Source organism: Astatotilapia calliptera, chromosome 7 (assembly GCF_900246225.1).
Source record: "Astatotilapia calliptera chromosome 7, fAstCal1.2, whole genome shotgun sequence".
Classification (NCBI taxonomy): Eukaryota; Metazoa; Chordata; class Actinopteri; order Cichliformes; family Cichlidae; genus Astatotilapia; species Astatotilapia calliptera.
This window is the reverse complement of record NC_039308.1, coordinates 27,735,537-27,750,545: the sequence shown is the minus strand read 5'-3', so window position 1 is coordinate 27,750,545 and position 15,009 is coordinate 27,735,537. Positions and strand designations below refer to the sequence as shown.

Sequence of the window (15,009 nt, the reverse complement as noted above, 5' to 3'; positions counted from 1 at the left end):
TGTCTAATAAGCTTAATGAACTGCTTACAGCTAGCTTATTTAAGTTTTTCCAATAGGAACCATGTGGGACTGCTTCCCAATGAATGAGACACACTTAAAAGTGGCTCTTGGGGCCGTGCTTTGAAGTTAACTCTAAGATCTTGCCTCCATGTGGAAAGAATGATAAACCCCCATGATGAGGTACCACATTTTATATCCTCAAACAAATTGTTTTGCGTTGTGCAGGCCTGTTTGCTATAAGAGATCAGACCCTGAAACAAAAACATCTCCATTGCAGTCAACATTATTTTTTTTCAGTACCATAGATGGAAGTATAAATCTATGTCTTGTTAGGTTAAAAATGATGTTCTGTTCCTGTGTTAGCTTCAGATTAATCCTCGAGCCAAATGTTTTTAGAAGACCGGGTCCAGCTCTGGCACTGTGGTGCTATATGAGCCAGAGCCTTGAGATCTCGAGGTCTTGGACAGGCTATAACCCCAGAAGGATTGCAGCGGAGTCAGAGAGTTGTGAGAAGGCTCACAATATAATGAATTCACCGTTTAGTTAACGGCCAGCAAACTCCCAACCTAAGTCATTTGTTTTGTTTTTTCTTTTTTTAGCAGCACTGGGAATGATTGGAGATATTCAGGTTTGCTGTTACCAAACAGGATTCTGATGAGGGGCTTTGTGTGTAATTACTGCCTACCACCTCCAACAATAATGAAAGCTTGTTAAAAATGCTTCAGCCTCACAGAGAGCCTGCTTTCTCATGCCGGCTTGCTGAAGAAAGGATCACATCACAGAGCTCAATTTGAGACAAGTGAACGTTCAATAGAAGGCACAAATACTACAATAGGCTTCCCCCTGCCAAAATCTGGGGGAAAGAGGACAATCTGCTTAAAATACAGACTCTAAGGACCATATATGTGTATTTTCTTTCCAGCAGAAGATGGATCTTAATGATTTCAGCAATCAGATGGACTATATTAAAGAAACAGAGCTAAAAGGAGCTTGTCTATTGGATGTTATTCTGTTAGGTGGCCAAAAACGCTAATGTTGCCTGGTGCAGAGTCAATGTGTAAATAAACCGCTCTTTGTTAACATGTGCAACATATGAGCCTTATATGACAAATCTATAAATTTTTGTTTACACCTTGTTGCAGATTGGAAGTCAAAATGTTTAAAATGCTTTCATTTCTTGGCATCTTTATCACGTCTAATAAACATGAAATACATGGAGGCTGTGAACTGAGAAGAAAAAGAAAGAAGAGGTGTTAACTGATGCTTTAAATGCAGAAGGACAATATAACGCAGATATTAGTGATGACAGACAGTAGGCGGATAATAGCTTCACGCCTTTGTAAGTCAAACTCAAAACGCGCTGTGATAGATGGAGACCAACTTAGACAGACAACATGTGGGCTAAACTTAGAATAAACCTTGGAATCAAAGGAGTCTGGAAAATGTAAAGGAGTCACCAGTGGTGCCAAACTGTACTGCTTTTAGTTGTTGTTTTTAAATGTAGGCACTATGTCACATCAACTTGTTTTCATATGTTCAATTAGACAAAATTAGTACTAATAGGTAATTACAGGTACTCCCTTAAAGTCTGATTTAGGCTTATGCAATGAATTTATGTAGAGCCTGGGCTGCAGGCTGTGCAGCTGTTCTGCAGTTTCTCTAATGAAACACTAGATGGTGCTGGAATAGGCAAATGACAGTCATTACAAGCTGCATTAGCACATACCTAGGTAAGTAAGTTACAGCGTAGATTTAACATTGAGTTGTAAATCCCACTGAAGGGCTCTTTGAGGTTGTTTTACAGTGTTTCTGCCCTCTAGTGGTCAAATGTCACCTAATTTGCCTTTAAAACAGTCCACTTGATCAGTCCACTGATCAAGCAACTCAAAAGCTCCAAGTCTGTTATTCTTCATTTGTGAAATTCCACACCTTCATACCCACCTCAGCTGAAAACTGCCTTTGTGCAAAATAAACCCGATCCTGAATTTATTACAATCTACAGCAGATGCAGTGCTTCTGTAAATGCAAGCACGAGGCTGCTGATATTTTTTTCATGTTGTGAAACATGACATCTAACAGGGAGGGCAATTGATTATATGAGCAATTGTCAGACTTTGTTCCAGTGAGTGTATTCAAGTCTGATATGCTATGTGTATGTATTCCTCTGTGTTTTTTCCTTCTAACTGATGCCAATTGTTTCCTCACAGGGGGTCACCTGGTTGGGTTTTTCTCTGTATTATTGTAGGTCTTTACCTTACAACATAACAGATTTGCAGCCAACAAATCTCCAGCAACTTCATCATGTCAATACGGGCCAAATTTCTCTGAGGAATGTTTCCACCACCTTGTTGAATCTTTGACACAGAATTAGGGCAATTTTGAAGGCAAAGGGGGTCCAACCCAGCACTGGCAGTGTAATACCTATAGCTCATAAAGCACCCTGTGAGTCGCTATATTGGTATATACATGTACTTATTTGTGCTTCACTGACATAAAGTCTCCTACTTCTCTAAATTATAATTGGTGAACGTAGGCTGAAAAGATTTTCTCCTGTTTCAGTAAAATTTTGCAAGATTTTTTTTACTTTCCTTAAGTCACACATAATGAAATACATGACTGAGAAAGGTTTGCAGGATTTAAGGCCCAACTCTGAGATAAACTGAATATGTGACAGAAGGTTGCAGGTATTTCCTGATCCTGATCCATGTACAGCTGGTTCAGTTTGTAAATTGTACATTGACCTGTATACACTAAGCTTTGGCTACTAGAAATTACTTCTGGTGTTCTAATATATTGCTGTTGTATCTATTTTTTGATATGTGAGACTGCTTCTTGTTTCAAAGTGTCTTATTCATCCAACTACAGTCACTGGCCACTTGATTAGTTATGCCTTGTTAGTACAAGGTTGGACCCTCTTTTTCCTCCAGAGCTCAGCAGTTTGTCTTGACTATGTGTAAATGTAAATTGCTGCCATGTGATTAACTAACTGAATGTTTGCACCTACAGGTGGTTTCACAGATGTACCTAACAAAGTGGCCGGTGACCGTATGCGCCAGTGATTTCTCTTCATGTTTCACAGCAGCCTTATTTACATGAAAGAATACAGGAAACTGGACTCATTCACAAGCACAAACACCAGAGCGGATTTTTCTTCACATTCCTGAAACCTTCACTTTTTCAGACACATTTATGGCAATGCGCCTGAACTTTCAGTGCTTTGTTACAGAAGTTTATCTTATAAATTTACAAAAGTAAAGCATATTCTCCAACACAGATCACCGTCATTCTCTGCAGAACGATGAAAACCACGATAAATGTTTTGACATACATTTTTTCACATTGGCGTAAAGCTACACTTCAACTTTGCGGCTGGCCTGCATACAAAAGTCCGGCCATGTTTTATGTTCCATGAAAACGTTATGCAGGTGCTTCAGCACTGTTTGAACTGCATGATGCCGCTGATGCCTTTCCTGGGAGAAATCAAATCAAAATGTCCATGTCTTCAGTCTTTGGTGTTTTTGTTCACAGCAGGATTAGAAATGAAAAACAGAAATTATGAAGTCCTTTTTAAAAACTCTGTGTCAGACTCCAGTGCCACCTTAGCTGTTTAGTTTATGCTGGTAAAAGACAGGAAAAGAAAGCAGTACTGTAAAAGAAGCCGTATTCTTATATGAACAAACATTTGTATGAGCAGCAGGCAGGTAGCTCTGCCACAGCTTGTTGTTTTAAGTTAGGTTAATGAGTCTCACATTATGTTAACATGGATGGGCTTGCAGTTCGCTGATCCCAGGATCCAGACTAGTTCTTTGGGCTTCATAATAAGAGCATGCCTGGAAACATTTGCACAGTTCCTTGATCCAACTATTTTATAACAAACAAGTCCGTTCTGATGCTCCACACTTGAGTAATGAACATCTTTAGAGATCCATGGACAGGACCAGTAAGTAAAGTAAATCAGACAATGATGATGCATTATCATAGCTCGAATATCCAGAAGGGACACGATCACTATTATTTGAGGAAGTCCACCTCAAGGTTCATCACAGTTCTGTTTTTAAAATAGTCATCCTCATAGAGGTCCAAGAGAGTCCTGGGATTCCTGCTCATTGGCCAGAATTGTCCGTCCATTGTCGCTGTAGCTCCGGTTTGGCAGGAAGGACAATCTGAAAATTAGACAGAGGTGCCTTTAGTACACGTTAGTTAAGCCTTAAGTCAGACAGTCTTAAAGTAAACTTCATATACACTTCACATCTACAATGCTATAGGCAGAGGCAGAAAGAAAGCTGACATGTTAAATGAGGTCATTTAAAAGCCCTATTTTTTTTTTCATGCTAATCATGGAAGATGAATTCTTTTTAGCGATTTTTCTCCCTTCAGCAGAGGTCAAAGGGAAGCACCCCAGCCTGTACATACAGTACATACAGTCATGTGAAAAAGAAAGTATCCCTCTTTTAACTCTAAGGTTTTATGTGTGTTTATATGTATACATATCTAAAATTATTTAGCACCTTGGATGCACAACAACACACGTGTCATTATTTATTTAAAAAACACTGACCCAAAAAGCCAGAAGCAGTGTCTGAAAAACTAAGTCCACCCCGTGATTCAGTAGATCAGCAGCATAAACTTGAAGTAATAATTTGCTGTACGACTTTATCAGTCTCTCGTTCAGGAGGAATTTTGGCCCACTCTTCTTTACTGCATTGCTCCAGTTCATTGAGGTTTGTGGACATGCTGTGCTGTCCTGCCACAGCATTTCAGCTGGTCTGGACTGTCTCTCGCAGATTTGCTGCTGTGCTTTGGGTCATTGTTCTGCTGCATAGCTCAAGGTACGCCAAGCTTCAGCTGTCAGACAGATTGCCTCACGTTTGACTCTAGAATACGTTGGTATACAGACGAGTTCTTGGTCGATTCAATGACTGCAAGGAGCCCAGGTCCTGTAGTCACCCCAGCACCACTGTGCATGGTGGTGGTATGAGGTATTTGTCTTGATATTCTGGGTTTTAGTTGCGTTATATACAGACATCTATACACTGGTCTTGTATGTCCAAAGGACAGAAGGCTTGTGATTTGTTCAGATGTAACTTTGCAAACCTAAGCTCTGTCTAGTTCTTTTTAGAGAAAAGAGGCTTTCTCCTGGCAAACAAGACATACTTGTGCAATATTTTCCAATTGTATTATCAAAAACTTTTTTGGGAGTTTCTTTGAGCACTGCACAATCTGACCATGGTGTGAATTTGCTGGAATGTCCACTTCTAGGAAGAATGCAACTCACAATAGAGTAATGGAAGAAATGGCCATATAACCATTCCCTGACTGAGCTCCAATGGCTTCTCATTCATCACTGCTGATGTCTTTCCTACTTGGCATTGTGTTAACGCACACCAGAACAGCAAACTGCCAAAACTTCTGCTTTAATAGAGATGGCCACACTTGCTGATGATGATTACTCTCTTAATTCCTGTGGAAGCAGTAAAGGTGTAGTTAGTTTTTCACACACTGCTTCTGCATTTTGCCTTACTTTTTTTTTTTTTTAAATAAACACTGATATGATGAAATATATCATGTCATTCTGGTCATCTGAGGTCAGCGATTCTTTTTTTTAATTATGCTCAGATACATAAAACCTTAGAAGTGAAAGATGGAGTACTTTCTTTTTCACCCCACTGTAAATGTGCTTCTGTTTCTAACGGCTAATGTCACTTACTGTATGTCATATAGAGTGAAATTTTAAGTTCCATGTTTGAAGGATGAGTTGAGGTCAAGGCAAACACAAATGTATCATAGCTCTGCTGGCAGAAACCACCAGAGGAGAGCTTTTGTGGAAAAGTCGGTGGGAATATGAGAGGAAGAAGGCATGGGAAATCAGAAAAAAGGGGAACTGCTGTCAAAGCAAGGCACAAAGTTCCCCTGGAAAAGAGGGAGGACGGGGGAATGGGAGAAAGGGAGCAAACAGAGAAAATACTTCAAAATGGAAAAGGGAGAATTGTAGCATTTGTTTTTGCAAGGACCGTTTATTTAGAGTACAAATCAAAATTAAAATAAAAAAAAAAGCTCTACATAGCACAAGTGAAGATATTTTGTGATTTAGTGTGCATGTCTGGCTCCACTGGTGTGTTTGCAACCCACTGAAGCAAGCCGAACAAAACAGCAGCAACATTTATATGTTTATATTCCAAATGAAGGCAGCTGGGATACTTCTACTGTTTCCAAATTATGTAGAAACATACATTTATCAGGCTTTTAACTGTAGATATCAACCAACACATGTAAAGATTACTTATAATCACAAAGCCAGTCCATTTATAAAGCACATTGTGGTGCTTTTGGAAATATTGTCAGAGTGAATACTTCGTACAGCCTAAAGAAACCTACTTAAAGAGCATCATCAAGTCATTTTTGGCATTTGATGATTAAGTTCCCAAAGATTGTAGTTGAAAGATAATGCAGTAACATTAAAAACTGCCGCTCAATTGACATTTCCTCATTAACCAGCCTTGTGTTAATGGAAACCTTTGGTATATTATTATGGATATATAGTGTGGATACTCTCACATATATAAAATGAAATTACATTCTCATCCTGCTTCTCAAAGTAACTAAAACAGCAAAATATTTTTTGAAAGAATTAAATGAAAAGTCCCAGTTTTCAGGTACTTAGTTTCTATATGATGAAAACCAGTTTGCCTAAGTTTAGAACTGATGTGATGTCCTGGTTTTTATCTCTGAACTCAGCTAATGGTATTTACTAATGTCTCTGCAGCTCAGAGAGAAAATATTTCTAATTGAGTACCCAAAGCAAGTCCGTCCAGGGGTGACGATTATCCAACCTTTTCACATGAGTCATAATGGTGAGTCTGATAATTGTCAGCAGTATCAGTCAACTGGAGCTGTGGCTGACAACGAGAGGCAGAGTGATGATACAGGATCCCAAACACATTGTGTATTGGATTGTTTTCTCTTCTTTTGTTCTGAAAGCTAGTTCAGGCAGTGGACATGAGCTGCATCATGTACGCACAGGCCACTTTTTTCAACTGTTCACTAACCCAACTATCCAATCAGCCAACCACATGATAGCAAGTCAATGCATTTAGGCATGTAGACGCCTAAATGCATTGGAGAGAGCCTGGTGAAGTTCAAACGGAGTATCGGAATCGAACAAAAAAAAGATTTTAGTGACCTAAATGTGGCACGGTTGTTATGTTGTGCTATTTTGATCATTTTGGAGAACGCTGATCTAATGGGAATTTTCTGCCCAACCACCTCTAATTCATTGAGTCACAACAACATTAAGACAGTAGGGTCAAAATTAGGTGTGAGCCACATGAAAGCATGGATTCATCCTGGCTTGCATACACAGTTCAGGTGCTGGTGGTGTATTGGTGTGGGGGGGTATTTTCTTGGGACACTTTGGGCTCCTTAGTACCAACTGAGCATTATTTAACCACCACAGCCTATCTGAGTATTATTGCTGACAATGTACATCCCATTGTGTCTACAGAGTACTCAATTTGCAATGGCTGCTTCCAGGAGGACAATTTGTTATGTCATGCTCAGATCTTCTCAAACTGGTTTCTTGAATACAACATACTCAAATGACTGCCACAGTCACTGGATCACGATCCAATAGAGCATGTTTGGGATGTAGTGGAATGGGAGGTTTGCATCACGGGTGTGCAGTTAGGAAATCTGGAGCAACTATTTGATGTTATCATTTCAATATGGACCAAAATCTCTGAGGGATGTTTCCAGCACCTTGTTGAATCTATTCCATTAAGAATTTAAGCTAGCTCTAAAGGTAAAAAGCTCCAACCCAGTACCAGCAAGGTCAACCTAATAAAGTCTCAGATGAGTATACATCTAAATATCAGTTTGCTTGTAGTTAAAGAGTAAATTATCATTTCCATTCAAACACAGTACGAGTCACAAACCCAAAAACATGCAGTTGGAGAGGCACAACATCTAATTTTCCCTTTTGAGTGAAGACTGGTGACCGACCACAGAGGTTCAACAGGATTAGCTCCTTCTTATCAGATCATTCGCCACAATGACCACACACACACACACACACACACACACACACACACACACACACACACACACACACACACACACACACACAGAGGCATACACTGAGTCCAACGTGGAGGCATGCCCCGGGTGAGGAGGCAATGGGAGAAAGACAAACAGAAATGTTCTGTTAGCTTCTGCTCTTCTCTTTTTTGTGTGTTTTCGGTACAGCAAGTTTGTTTACTGTTCAAACACAGCTCTATCTCTGTCCGTCTGTCACACAGTCATGGAAGAGATGCCTATCACTCAGAAGCCAGTAGAGGGATCAGCGTGAGTATCTGGCAAAACCACGCTCAAGCTCTGAGGATCTGACTCAAGGAAACGGGCATACAAATAAATACATACTGACAGTGTGTGGGGTAAAAAACAAACTATTAACATATCCTCAAAATCTACACTTATAAACAATTAATTGTCACTGGCAAATATGCATCTGAGGAAAGGCAACTGTAGCAACAATTTGCTTTTGTGTTAGTCTAAAGCTCAGGAGGAACAGTTTGGTGCCAAAAAGGCAACAAAGACCAGGATCAGTGGTAAAATTACAGTTTAGGATACTAAAACCTTTGAAAAAAGACGTGAAAAAAGTCACAATCTTACATAAAAATGGAACACTTTATGAGGATCGAATTGCCACTTTCTGTAAAACTTTTAATCTCTTACATTTTTTTGTTTTGTCCCACTCTTCTTTGCTTTAGTTCATTGAGGACTGTGGGAATTTACTTCGGGACATCTCTCTTAAGGTCCCAGAAAAGGTCCCCAAAAAGCATTTCACTCGGGCTGAGTTCTGGACTGGAACATTATCAAATCAAATCAAATCAATTTATTTATATAGCACTTTTCACAGGATAAAAACCACAAAGTGCTTCACAGTAATATAAAACAGAAATACATAAAATACATTAATAATAAAACACACAGCACAAATCTAATTAAAAGCCAATCTAAATAAATGAGTCTTAAGCTGCTTTTTAAAAGAATAAATACAATCAAGGCAATGTAATGATGGAGGGAGAGCATTCCACAACCTGGGGGCCACCGCTCTAAAAGATCTATCACCTCTGGTCTTAAAACGAGTTCGTGGGACTACCAACAGCCTTTGATTAGATGATCTCAGGCTGCGAGAGGGAGCGTGGGGTTCTAAAAGATCAGAAATGTAGGCAGGGGCATCACAATTCAAAGCTTTAAAAGTCAGAACCAAGATTTTAAAATGAATTCTAAAATGTACTGGAAGCCAGTGTAATGAACGTAACACTGGTGTAATGTGCTCTCTTTTTCGTGCCTTAGTTAAAAGCCTTGCAGCAGCATTCTGGACTAACTGGAGACGGTCAAGATTCCTTTTGCTCAAACAAAGAAAAAGGCTGTTACAATAATCTAAGCGATATGAAATAAAAGCATAAATAACCATCTCTAACTCAGACTTAGACAGCAAAGTTCGCAGTTTGGAGATGTTTCTTAGCTGAAAAGGGCAGTTCCTAATCAACTGGCGAGAGTGTTGTTCTAGGGACATGGCAGAATCAAAGATCACACCAAGGTACCTGAGGCTCAGGTGAACAGATTATCTTTTAGGTTTCACGTGCTTGGGATTATTGTCCAATAGGAAGAGGTGTTTATGGTTGAATCAGTGACTGCAAGGTGCCCGAAGTCTTGTGTTTACAAAACAAGCCCAAATCATCACCAACCCTCCACCACCGTGCTTGACATTTGATTTGAGGTGTTGAAGGCGCTGCCATGTCTGGTTTTTACCAGACGTGAAGATATACATTGTGGCATTTTGGTCTCAACTGTCCAAATAACATTGTTCCAGAAGTCTTGTGATTTGTTCGGATTCAACTTAGCAAATGTAAGAAGTGCTGCCATCTTCTTTTTAGAGAAAACAGTCTCTCTTCCTGGAAAGCCGTAGTTGTTCAGTCTTTTTATAACTTACTTTCATGGACTTTAATATTTAACGTGCTAAAGAGTCTGTGGTGTCGCCCTTGGGCTTTCCTCTGAGCACACTCATTTTTTGCAAGTAGGTAGAAAAACAATATCATAAAAATAATTTTAACTTTTGTCTCTTCAAAAAATAAATTTCTCATGTTCTGGCACACAAAGCTGTCCCTACTGTCTTTGAGGAAGTTTAGACATTCATTAAGTTTATTTTAATTCTATTGTTTTGTTTAAATCCTTCAATAGCTCTCCGTCCAACAGAAATTTATCTCATTGCTCTTTCTGATTCAAAATAAAACCCTGCTAATCCCAGTACTCTGAATGTGAAAGCTACACACACTATCTAATCCCTATTAATGCCATGATAAACAAATCCAAGCCTAGTTCTACAACTGCATATAAACTCCTTCCTTGATCTGACTTGGATTTGGTTTCATTCTGCATCTTAAGAATGGTTCACAAACATGTCGTTTATGCTGCTTATCACTACAAAGAAAAGCTCACTTCCTGTGCTTACATATATGGTATTGTTCAAGAGCAAAACATGAACATGAAGCATGTTCTCTGACTGCAGTCAGTTAGTGTCAGACACATTCACAAAAAATATTAGCACACACAGTCCTCAGCCCATTAGCAGCAGTCGTGTGAACAAGTGAATGTACTCTCTCGTGTAAACTCTCAATTGTCATGGGAAGATAGATTTTAACCTTTTAAACTTAACTTTTGTTGCCTAATCCTAGCAATTCTGTTTTTTAGCCTAAAACCAATATAATGTGACTCAAAATGAAAAGTTTGAATCAATTTTTCTTGGCTGAAAGTCATGGATGAGGTCACTTATTATACTTACAGTAAGTGATGACAGGCATTTAATGGAGTCTCCCCTCTCCGATTAAAAGAGACCTAGTATGTGTTGTCTTATTTTCTGTCATATCTATGAATAGTAATTTCCCCTCTTTTCCCTCTTGTGGGGGTTGTGTATACATGTGTGCGTTCCTCAAGCTTGGACTCTCTACTAGAGGCCTGGGAGTTTGCGGGTTCTGCTGGATTGGATCGAGCCACTCTTTCAGTTTGGGGGTCAAAGCTCCAAAAGCTCCTAGTACCTCTGGGACCACTTTGGACTTTACTTTCAGCAGCTCCTTCAGTTGTTCTTCCAACCCCTGGTACTTTTTGATTTTCTCATGCTCCTTCTTTCTGATATCACTGTTGGCTGGGATTGCCACATCTATCACAACTTTCTCATGCTGGGCGTGGTTGCTACGACGCCTTAGACGCCTTGTTTGTGTCGCTACAACATGGAATTTGACGATTTATTTATTTATTTATTTATTTTCCAAGTAATTTTTATCTGGTCATGAGTAGGGATGGGTATCGAAAACCGGTTCTTGTTGTTGTCAATTCATCTTTTTAAAAAAGAATCGATAAAGAATCGAATCGTTAAACAGAATCGAAAATGGAATCGGAATCGTGAAAATCTTATCAATACCCATCCCTAGTCATGAGCGATAGTTCTCCAGGCTTTCTGGAGGCTTTTCTGGACAAAAATGTTCTGTGGCATTTTACTAATTTGTCTCAAGGGAAGATGCCTATTTTTGCCTAAGTCCCTAACAGCAGGTAATGAGGCTGAACTGAACAAACGGGGAAAGGGTAGCAAAGATCATACACACAGAAATTTTAAACTCTGGAAGAGTTTTATGACTTGAAGCCAAACCGTTAGCAGTATTTGCGGACTGTATTTTACTTTACAGTACTAAACTGGATATGTTTATACCACAGTGACGACCAGGAACTGAATGTTTCTGTCAGGGTCCTGGGACTGGGCGACCCAGGACTCCTGGGCAGTCATGGACCTGTTATATTATTATGTATTTTTGGTGTTGCTCCCCCTTCTTCTCTATGCTTGTACATATGTGTGTGCGGGTGGCTGTGTGTCTGAGCACTCGTTTATAGGCGCCGTCAGGCCTGGTGGGTGTGGCCCTGCTAGGGGACTGGCCACACCCGAAGCCACACACCTGCTGCTGATCAGGCCTTGTCGGGGGAGCTACTTTAGAGAGTCTTGGAGCTCCCACTGGTGCGGGATCATTGCTTGAGACGCCACGTTAGTCACCCAGTTTAGGTTTTGTCGTTAAGTGCATGCCTGCCATTGTTTAGTGTCCTGACAGCTGCCGCTATTGTTTCCCGCAGGAGCGTGGAAGGCCTGAAGAGCAGCGAGCACCGGGAGTGCAGACAGGGGAGCAGAGAGCACTAGGAGGACACGACACGGGAGTCTGGGGAAAAAACACGGGGATTTATTGTTGTTTTGTACCACACACTGTAAATAAACGCCCTGTTCGCACACAGAGCACCGCGCCTGGGTCCTCCTTCCCTACACCCCCCACGGTCTGCCATGCCAAACCGTGACACTTTCGAGTTTTACACCAAGTAAGAGATATGGTGCTACTTTAAATTACATATCAGAAAGGTTTCATTTGGTGAAATTTTAGGAACTCATATAAATAATTAAATTAAATAGGAAATAATAAATTAACTGATCTGCCAATTATGGAAAACAGCACTCTTCAGCTGTGCTGCATCAGATTCTAAAGAAAATAACTGTTAACAACTTTATTAAAAACAAATGGAAACATTTCTTAGATACTGAGCAGCAGTTCTCAGTCAGAAGGTTGAAAACAACCAAATGCAGCACATTTCATAACTGCATCTGGCATCTATGAGCTGCCAGCTTTGATCTTATCTGTCAGTTTGATCTGTGGCTCAAATCCAGTCTGACAAATCGAGGCTGTAGATCAAACCGTCACTCAAGAATAAAGGAGGGAACTTGGTCTCCTTGAACAAATGTTTAAAGAGACTGTGGTTGTTTTGGTAAAGAGGAAGTTAAAAAGGCGAGCAGGCAGTTCGCATGAGCTTTATTTTTTCTTCACGCTGCTTTTTGTGTGCGATGGTGATTTCCTCTGTTTCTTTGCAGTGTCAACATTTGCTCCATTTTTCTTCTGGAAAATTTACTCTGATGCTTAAGTAAAGTTTGAAAACTTACCGACAGCATCAGTGTAACTTTCTGAACTTTTAAAGACCCCAAAATGAGTTTTGAAGATACCAGTAAAAATGTACATTTTTTATCTAGCATCTTTTACTTTTTGAAGGATTGTTTTAAAAAATACTTGAGCAAAGTCCCTACATTTTCTCGGGAAAATATCTGAAGCTTGAATGTTGGAATCCATATGAATGGAACGGTGTCATATCTGGAGATTAACACATCAAACTCAGATGAAAGTGTGTCCATTTTTAAAAAGCTCTACCTTCTGTGAAGCCCTTTGACTGATTTGGACAGTTTGAAAGAGTATCATGTGCCTTGTTCACGAGAGGCTGTAAACAAAATCTCAGCCCCCTGCACGAAAAACTGTGGTTCCTACAGGCCTCCAAATCTGCTGTCAGAGATCAGACATCGGGATATCTTTCAAGCATCAATCATTTTATGTCAACTTGAGCTCCATATTCATAGTACCAGATATTTGCCCCCAAATTTTAAGGTCCTGAAACTGCAGTCTCTGTACTGTGATGCTGTCCAAAACCTGAAGTAATGCTCGTAGACTGACAGTCCTCTCTAATCTGATGGGTCAAGGCCAGGTTTTTGACTGAGTGGTTGCGCACACAGGCTGTCTTCAAGTATTCTGGGACACAGCCAGAGGGCAGAGAACAGTTAATTATTGAACGCAATCAAGGGGCAGCAACTTCCACTGCTTCACAAATACATTTTTGGAGGTGTCGTATCTACGCAGCTTGAGGAGTGTTTCAATTACACCACAGCTCAATCTAGACAGATGGACGGCACTACAAGGGAAACATTCAGGTTCATATATAGTTCAGCTTTGTGCCAGGAAATGATTCACATGAACACTACTGTACATATTCTTAGAGCAACTTTATCCAATTAGTAGCTGCCTGCAGTGTGCACATTTCAATAAGCCAGACTACCTATACTCCACGTAGCTTCTCAAATTTCCACTGTTTTTCCCACATATTTCCACTTCCTCTCGCTTGGTCTTCAATAATTCCTCATCTCCTTCTCAACCGCAAGACAACATCAGCGTTCTAAACTACAGACACCGAGTCGCTTGCATGAAAACATCATCTGATCCACAACGTGACCTTAGAATAGATCAAGACGAGATAGAGGAGAGGTTTGCGTTCCTTTAATTTTGTCCTAATATCTTTTGAGGACATTAAATAATCAAATTTCACTCTGTGTGTGTGAGACAGAGAGAGTGCTGATAGAGGAAAAAAAGACAAGTTTTCCCACAGGAACGCCAAGAAGTAGGTTAGCGAGATAAAGTGGGGACGCCAGCCTCAACGTTACAAGTTGGATGTGTTAAAGGTGTTAATGAGTTGTCCATGTGAGGCGTTTGGGCTCAATAAGTGTGTGTAATTGACATAACCATTACCATTAAGCAAAGCATTTAGATCCACTGTATTTAGGCCAGAAAACAAAGTCACAAGAAACTAATAAATGCTCAAAAGAGACTTTATTAAAAAAACAAATAAATAAATTCAGTATATTTATTTCTCTGTCCTCATTTGTGTTTACATTTGCAATTCATCATCCATTCTCAAACATAAACACACACACAGATAGAACATCAAGTACAGGCTAAGACTCTGCACCAGAAAATTCACAAACTAATTGACTGTACGGTATGAACTGAACTGATACCCCAGATTCTGGGCCAGTAAGGCTTTAGTGTTTCGAGGTCAACAGACAGATCAGCTGGGAGTCAAAGGATGCAATGACCTCAAATCCAAGCATGACTTAAGGTGAATGTAAATTCTGGCCTTAATCAGTGAGTAGTTACAGTTGGCTAGAAGTGGTTTTTATAATTTAGTAGCATGGGACCTAACCTGAACTGCACTGACACAAAGTCCTCTGAACAAAACATGACTTGAAAGCTAAAATTGGAAACAGAACTACTACTCTACAGGCCTCAGTTATCATGTTATGATAGTACAGCAAGAGAAAGACTG

The 15,009-nt window shown here is 39.9% G+C and overlaps 1 protein-coding gene across 1 annotated transcript in view; it reads right to left on the bottom strand.

The window, feature by feature from the left end:
• Positions 1 to 3,532: 3,532 nt before the first annotated feature.
• The window catches only part of LOC113025924 (5-hydroxytryptamine receptor 4), a 57,073-nt gene continuing 45,596 nt past the window's right edge, over positions 3,533 to 15,009 (bottom strand). The window contains exon 7 of the mRNA XM_026174182.1: positions 3,533 to 4,163. Within this exon, the coding sequence (XP_026029967.1) occupies positions 4,070 to 4,163 (94 nt within the window). The 3' untranslated portion in view covers positions 3,533 to 4,069. The remainder of the gene's footprint in view (positions 4,164 to 15,009) is intronic.